Source organism: Sciurus carolinensis, chromosome 7, assembly GCF_902686445.1.
Source record: "Sciurus carolinensis chromosome 7, mSciCar1.2, whole genome shotgun sequence".
Lineage (NCBI taxonomy): Eukaryota > Metazoa > Chordata > Mammalia > Rodentia > Sciuridae > Sciurus > Sciurus carolinensis.
Genome location: NC_062219.1, coordinates 112,852,611 through 112,861,167, shown reverse-complemented (window position 1 = coordinate 112,861,167; position 8,557 = coordinate 112,852,611). Strand labels below are relative to the sequence as shown.

Genomic DNA, 8,557 nt, shown 5'->3' with positions numbered 1-8,557 from the left:
AGGTCAGGATGGAGAGCCAGAGAAAATTCCACGTGGCCCCGGATGCCCAGGGTCTTTATAGACCGGAATAGGCGGGGGTCCTGCTGAGTGATAGTGGACGTAAGGGTCAGTGGGGTTTATCTGTCCGCGTTTGACTGGTCGCTCTGGCGCGCTGCCCGCTGCCCTCCTTGCCGCGCTTGCGGCGGGTCGCTAGTTGTCCTGCTCCCTCCCCTGCAGCCGCTTAAAGCCGACCTAACATCCATCCCTTTCTATTTTTTATTTTGAGACAGTCTTGCTAAGTGGCTGAGGACCTCACTAAGTTGCTGAGGCTGGCCTGAAACTTGTGATCCTACTGCCTCAACTTCTTGCGTCACTGGGATTATAGGTGTAAGGCACTGTGCATCCAGCTTCAAACCTTCATGCGTTCAACCTGTTTTTCTTTTTCTTTTCTTTTTTTTTTTTTTTTTTTGGTGGTACTGGGGATCAAATCCAGGATCTTGTACATGTAAAACACACACTCTGAGCTATATCTATAATTATTATAGACATAATAATTTTTTAAATAGAAAAGAACATCTTTGTCCTAAACTGGCTGAATAGCTTATCCTCTCGTTAGAGTATATGCCTAGATGGGAAATTTTAGGATCAAATGACAGCTTTTGATAAAATCTAATGGAATCACTTAGAACGACATTTATAAAGAGTTTGTTTTTAAAAAGGGGGTTTGAGCTGGGCATGGTGAAGTATGCCTGTAATTCCAGTGACTTGGGAGGCTGAGGCAGGAGAATCAAGAGTTCAAGGTCAGCCACGGCAACATAGTGAGGCCCTAAGCAATTTAGCGAGCTCCTGACTCTAAATAAAATAGAAAAATGGACTGGGGGATGTTGCTCAGTGGTAACGAATCCCTGGATTCAATCCCCAGTACCAAAAATTAAATAAATTTTTAAAAAAGCGGGGGCTGAGGATGAGGCTCAGTGGTAGAGCACTTATCTGGCATGAGTGAGGCTCTGGGTTTGAACTCCAGCACTACAACAAAATAAATAAATAAAATAAAAAGTGAGATGGGCACAGTAGTACAAACCTGTAATCTCAGCAACTGGGGAACCTGAGGCAAGAGGATAACAAGTTCAAGACCAACCTAAACAATTTAGTGAGATACTCAGGAATTTAGTGAGTTTCTATTCCAAAATAAAAAGAACTGGAGATGTAATTCAGTGGTAAAGCACCCCTGGGTTCAATCCCCACTACCAAAAAAAAAAAAAAAAAGTGGGGGCTATGGATGTATCCTAGTAGTAGAATGTCTAGCATGTATGAAGTCCTGGTTTTAATCCTCAGAACCATTAGAAAAAGAAGAAGAAAAATAAATAACCGGTCCTGGTGGCACATACCTGTAATCCCAGCTTCTCAGTCAGCTGTAGCAGGATTGAAAATTCAAAGCCAGCTCAGCAAAAGCAAGGTGCTGAGCAACTCAGTGAGACCCTATCTCTATATAAAATACAAAATTGGACTGGAGATGTGGCTCAGTGGTCAAGTGCCCCTGAGTTCAACCCAGGTAAGAAAGGAAAGAGGAAAAAGGAAAGAGGAGAGGAAAGGAAAGGGAAGGGGAGGAGAGGAGAGGGAAAGGAAGGAAGGAAGGAAAAGAAAAGGAGGTTTTTAACCACATAGCAAGAAGTTTCCTGGTTTTTTTTTTTTTTTTTTTTTTTTTTTTTTTTTTTTTTTTTTTTTTTTTTTTTTTTGCCTATGAGGCCAGCCATCTGGAAACAATTTGAGCCCTGGCTCTGTTAACTGCCAGCTGTGTGACCTGGGCCAGGTCACTCAATCTTTCAGAAACTCAGTTGCCTCACCTGTGAAATGGAACTCAAAGTGATAGATCAAATGAACTGCTATATGATGAGCCCCTGACATCCCTCCTGATGCTGTGTGACCTGTGGGTGGTAGTGGCCCTCTAGTGAGGTCAGTAACTGGGAAAAGGCTTTGCAGACTGTGAAGTGCTCTTCCGACAGGAGAGAGGGTGGAAGAAGGTGGGCATTAGCCTTATGTGGGAATGGCACCCCGAGTTCCCTGGCTAAGAGAGGATTGGGCTTCAGGGTGGGGAAACGGCTTAGCTCGCGGTGGAGCAGCTGACGTGCAGCTGGGCCTGTGGCCTGGGAGGCAATCTTCAGGTTCTTCTCCCCAGCCCACACTCAGGTCTGCAGCTGGGTCCTATCTCCTCCAGGGGGCCATGGCTGGGCCATGGCTGCTGCTTTTCCTGGCTTTTGAGTGTCCAGCCCTACCCACAGGTGAGCTCCCCAGTCCACTTTGCATCCCTCTCTGTCCCCTGTTCATCTGTCCAAGCCCAGTGCTAGCTCTGGGCCTCCCTGGGTATGGATGGGATACAGGGAGATAGACAAAAGCTCTTTAGTGCCCCCAAACCCAGGGTCTCACCAGAAGGCATTATCCTTTTCCCATTGTACTCTGTCTCCCAGCCACCTGGCCCAGGGGCCCCCCAAGTCCTGCCCTGGAGGATTGTTGGTAAGGAAGGCAGTCCCTTTTGGAGGGATGGAGAAATAAAAGCAAACTGGATGGGTATCCCTGGAAGTTGGGGGTTAGTGGAGCCAGGACTGTGTTATCTGATAAGAAGTGATGATAATGGGACATAAGCAACAGTGTGAGGTTTTATGCTGTCCTTTCTGCCCTCACGGTGTCCCATTCCAAAGGACTCAGGGTGCCTCAGGTTCCCTTCCAAGTCCCCGCTGGCCAGTGGTCTCAGGAGAGGTTCCAAGGCTTCAGTGACTTTTCAGAGTATTTATCCTCAGCTCTTCAAAGATCAAGGCTGGAGCCAAAAGGCTTCTGTTTAGGGAAGAATTCCAGCTTCATCTGAAATCCTGTGCATGTTTACATGAGTGTGTTAGGGAAAGGTCCTTGACCTTTGAGTCAGAGAGTCTGCCCCATCTACAGCTAAATTCCAGTGTGTTACAGGTGTTCCCTCCACGGGGACATAAACAACACCATGTGGAACAGGGAGAGTCCGTGGCAGGAGGCCTGAGCTGTGGGAAGGAAGCAGCTGGGGTGAGGAGGAACAATCCCGGGAGGTTTCATGGAGGAGATGGAAGCTGAACTCAATTTGGGAAAGTCTTTATCTGAACAGCTAAGAAGGTTCAGGAAGTTGAGGGTCCTGGGGCTTATTCCCAACCGTCTCTATTCCCTTTGTTTGCAATGCCCTAGTAATTTTAATATAAATACTAATACCAAAATTTATCTTCTAGAGCCTTTTACATTTATGATCTTTGGTCTTCACAACATTTTACTGGGGTGGTATTATTATTATTATTATCATTTATTTTTTTGTTGTTGTTGTTGTTGTTGTAAATGGACTCAATACCTTTATTTCGTTTTATTTGTTTTTTACGTAGTGCTGGGGATGGAACCCAGTGAGTGCCTCATGCGTGCTAAGCAAGCGCTCTACCACTGAGCCACAAACCCAGCCATAGGGTGGTACTATTAATCCTATTCTTTCTTTCACTGGCAATTAGACCCAGGGGCACTTTACCATTGAGCTTTGGCCCCAGTCCTTTTCATTTTTGTTTTTATTTTGAGACAGGATCTCACCGAGTACTTAGGGCCTCATAGGCTGCTGAGGCTGGCTTTGAACTCACGATCCTCCTGCCTTAGCTTCTCAAACCACTGGGATTACAGGCATGGCTCCTTTTTATTTTTATTTGAAACAGGTTGCGTAAAGCCTCACTAAATTGATGAGTCTTGCCTTGAATTTCTGGTCCTCCTGCCTCAGACTCCCAAGTCCTTGGGATTATAGACGTTGGCCACCGTACCCATCTCTGAGGCATTTCTTTATCCTGGATACACTTACCTCATGGTGTAAATTTGTTTATAGGTGTCACATTTGAGCTTTTATTTATATGAAAGAATCTACTCAAAAAAGTAACATTTTGTTATATCTTAAATGAGTCATCTTTACTGAAAAGAATGAGATTGCAGAAAATCAACTCTTTTGGAAAATATAGGATAGATGTTTGCAGTACCCACATGACTTATTTTTTAAAATTTTGAAATAACAAACCTAGACTTTAAATGAGTAAAGTGTACATACGATGTGTGGCTTATATATAAACAAAGGGATTGAGAGAGCTGAGTGTGGTGGCTCATGCCTGTAATCCCAACAACTCCAGAGACTGAGGCAGGAGGATCACAAATTCAAGACTAGCTTCAACAACTTAATGAGGCCTTAAACAACTTAGTGAGACCCTGTTTCAAAATAAAAAAAAATAACAAGAGCTGGGGGTATGGTTCAGTGGGAAAGTGGTACCTCTAGGTTCAATCCCCAGTACCAAAAAAAAAAAAAAAAGTTAGCTGGGAGGGGTGGCTCATGCCTGTAATGCCAGTAACTCTAGAGACTGAAGCAGGAGGATCTTAAGTTCATGGCCAGCCTCACCAATTTAGCAGAGCACAAAACAACTTAGTGAGACCCTGTCTCCAAATAAAAAATAAAAAGAAAGATCTGGGGATGAAGCTCAGTGACAAAGTGTCCCTGAGTTCAATCCACAGTACCAAAAACAAAAAGGGGGGGCAGGGTGGGAATGCAGCTCAGTGACAGAATGCTTGTCTAGCATGCACAGAGCCCTGGGTTTGACCCCCAGCACTACACAAAACAGGGCTGAGGATGTGGCTCAGTGGCAGAATGCTTGCCCAGGGTACCTGGGGCTCTGGGCTTATGGGTACATGGAAGCCCTCGGGAGGGTGGTGAATTCAAGGTCAGTGTCAGCAACTGAGTGAAACCCTGTCTCTAAAAGGTCAGTGTCAACAACTGAGTGAGACCCTGTCTCTAAATTAAAAAATAAATAAATAAAAAAGAGTTGGGGTTGTAGCTTAGAGGTAGAGCATCCCTGGGTTCAATCTCCAGTACCCCCACAGCCCAAAAAAAAGGAAAAAAATGGAGTTTCAGATGTAGAGGAAACAACAGGGAATAATACCAAAAACCAAACAAACAAATAAAAACAAACCACCCATGCACATTCCACCCAGATTAACAAATGGTTAACATTTTGCACATTTTAATCAGATCTCTGATCTTCTTCCAGGTCCTAGTTCCTTCCCTTCCTCCCCGGAGGTAACCACTCTCCTGAGGCTGGCACAACATGGTATTATTATAAATGTTTGTTTATGTATCTGCTATCTTTCCCATGGAGCTGAGTTTCTTGAGGGCAGGGACAATGTCTTATCCAATATTATATCCTCAGTACCAGGCATAGAAAGGGGCTCAGATATGATAAATGGGTAGACAGAAGGATGAATGGATGAGCAGACATCTAGAGGGAGGACAAAGAATGGATGGAGGATGGATGAATGGTAGAAGAAAGGAGGGGTGAATAGTTGTGAGAATGACAGACTTTATAGATGGATGGAAGGAAGGTTAGATAGGCAACGGCAAAGAGGGAGGGATGTATAGGTGTGTAGAAGGATAGGTGAGTGGATGGTGATGGTGGGAGGACAGATGGAAAGATAGAATCCTAGAACCCTAGCCTGCAATGAGATACCAGCCTCCATAAGTTTTATGCTCTCTTGCAGGTGTGTCTGGCACGCCCTTCCTTCTCTGGCCCCACCAATCACACTGCTGGTGGATGGGAAGCAGCAGACTCTGATTGTCTGCCTGGTCCTTGATGTCGCACCGCCTGGTCTTGACAGCCCTGTTTGGTTCTCAGGAGGCAATGGCAGTGCACTGGATGCCTTCACCTACGGTCCTTCCCCAGCAGCAGATGGCACCTGGACTAGTTTGGCCCAGCTGTCTCTACCCTCTGAGGAGTTGGCAGCCTGGGAACCCTTGGTCTGCCACACTGGGCCTGGACCAGGAGGCCAGAGCCAGAGCACACAGCCCCTACAGCTGTCAGGTGGGGATGGAGTCTGGGTTCCTCTAGATGCTCCTTGTCTCTTTTCACAGATCCTGGAACCAGGTGGGAGGGAAGGCCAGCTCCAAGTCACGGAGGCATAAAGGGTTTTTAAGTGGGAACCATCCAAGCGAAGTGATGCCTAGGCTTAGGGCAGACTGACCTCATAGCCATGAATCCTGGGGTTGGCAACTGTGATACTTCAAATGCAGGTTCTGCTGCATGACTGTCAAGAGATAATAATAGACAACAATGCCTTCTCCCTCCTAGTGTTATGTGTGTGTGTGTGTGTAAGCACACCCACAAATAATGATTAAATGATAAATTCCTATCACCTTTTTTTTTTTTTGCAGTTCTGGGGATTGAACCCTGGGTTGCTCTACCACTGAGCCACATCCCCAGCCCTTTTCATTTTTAATTTTGAGACAGGGTCTTGCTATGTTGCCCAGGCTGGCCTAAAACTTGTGACTCCTGCCTCAGCCTCCCAAGTCACTGGAATTATGGGCAAGTGCCACCACGCCCTGCTCTGTATTACTTATTGTTTACTCTGTGCCAGGTACCGTTCCAAATGCTTCACATTTATGAAATCATATTATTGCCCCAATTTCACAGACACAGGGAGGTTAAGTCACATGGCCTTGCTAGGCTTTTATTATAACTGACCAGATAACTGACTCCATTTTTCTGGATGATCTCAGTTTTGGTATCTCCTAAATGGGACTGTTTGTTGAATAAATGCCCTGCCTTCCAAAGAAAGCCACTGTGAAGATGCTCACACCTTGACCTCTCCCCACACAGAAAAGGAATGGTGGGGTGAGGGGGATCTGGGACCCTCAGAGTAGCAGCTTCTGCTGCTGGTGCATTTGTTTATGTGCCCTGAAAGCCACCAGCTGTGTGCCAGGGCCAGAGGCATAGCACTGGGAACGGGGTGTACAGCACCTGAGCAGTGCTCCAGAGTGCACGGGTCATCTCCAAAGGACTCACTGCCCTCTCCTTGGATGGCAGGAGAGACTTCCACAGCCAGGAATTGCTTCCAGGATCCTCGCACGGGTGAGTACTTGGGCACAGGGTGGTAGGCTGGGAATAAATGATGGGGACCAGGACCTTCAGCCTGGAGGGCAGAGTACTCAGTTCTGACCTGATAGGTTCCTGGGGGAGCGTGGTGGGTAGCTGGTGTCTTATAAAGTGGCTGTCTTGCTGGGTTGGGGCACTAGCTAGCCTCACTCTACCCTAGGATAAGATGGGGGCGGATCATCTGGCCCCAGCCTAATTCCTAGATATCAGTTGAGAAGCACAGGTGCGAGCCAATAGAGGGGTCCATGGTGGCTCCTTGGGCAGCCCTGTGCATGGTCTCAGGGAGAGCCTGTGTAGATGGGAAACTGGCTGGAGTGGTCAACTGAGAGTCTTCAAGTCTGTTTCTGGTCCAGATAAAAAACTTTGAGCTAGTTAGTCTCTACATCAAATTGTTAATTCCTGTCAGCCCCACCCCCCACTTTCTTGGGGAAGAAAATAAAATGAGGGCCAGGAAGGTATTTGTTATTACCAATAAGAACTGAGATTAGACACTAGGAAGGACTTTCCCTAGAGGAGGGGACAGGCCACTTTCTGTCCTCTGGGGAAACCAGGGGATGTCTCCAGGTTCCTCACCCACTCCTCCCCACGCAGGGACGCTTGGCCAGGCCCTGAGGCTGGGGGCTCTTCGGCTGCTGCTCTTCAAGTTGCTGCTGTTTGATGTGCTCCTGACCTGCAGCTGCATCTTCCTAACTCAGCCGCAGGCACTCAAGCCCCCAACTGCCACCTGCTGCACTTGACCTCAGTGGTGGAGGGACTTCGGGTTGTAAGCACACCCAGCCTGCCCAGCCCACACTGAGCCCCAGGACCTGCCTTGTGGGTCCGGAGCACAGGAGCTCAGTCTGCCAGGAGGGGATCTTCTCTAGGAACCCAGCTGGGCCTGGCACTCACCATGTGAGCCCTTGGTGTTCCTTCCTCAAGTCTTGGAATTTTTTTTGTTTTCTTTTCCTTTTTTGTATGTGACCCGCCACCTCCTGTAGACTGGAGCATTCCTCTCCACCCTCAGATTGAGGGCTTTCCAAGGAAAAAGGCTGTGACTCCATCAGACAGAGCCCCTGAGGGTGGGGCTCTGCCCAGTCTCTGGAGCATTTCGGGTGCAGATAACTGAGCACAAAAATTAAAGAACTTAAATGATACAGCAAATGAAAAATATTTTAATTCATGTGTTGGGGGCGGGGTGGCAGAGTTAGAGGAAGAGGAATCTGAAAAGGCTCCCTTGAGGAAGAGGGCTTCCTTAGAGTGAGAGCCTGGGAATTGTAGAATGGGTTTGGGGCATGGGGAAAGCTGTCCCATCTTTGTCTCCTCCCACAGTCAGGCTTGGGCAAGGTTCCCTCTCTGTCTCCTTACCCTGGTCCAACCTCTGTAAATGGATAGGGCAGGGAGCCCAGGAACCAGGGAAATGAATGCTGTTCTTAAAAGTCTTGTACAGACTCGACAAAAGTGAACAGGGCCAGGATTCCTGGGGAACAGGATCATGTAGATGCTAGGAGTATCAGATGGTAATTCCAGATTTACATGTTACCAATCAGTTAGGGGCATTCATTATTCATTTGACAAATATTCATTGAGCATCAACTAGGAGCCAGATGCTAAATACATTTTTTTTTTTTGGTTTTGCTTTGTTTCCT

General features: G+C 47.0%; 1 protein-coding gene across 1 annotated transcript; it reads left to right on the top strand.

Moving 5' to 3' along the window:
* The first annotated feature begins 2,200 nt into the window (after positions 1-2,200).
* On the top strand, positions 2,201-8,032 carry Ptcra (pre T cell antigen receptor alpha). The gene is given in 6 exon segments (XM_047559208.1): positions 2,201-2,258; positions 5,055-5,114; positions 5,542-5,556; positions 5,559-5,861; positions 6,864-6,908; positions 7,524-8,032. Coding segments are annotated over 6 exon segments (627 nt in total). The 3' UTR covers positions 7,670-8,032.
* The last annotated feature ends 525 nt before the right edge of the window (positions 8,033-8,557 follow it).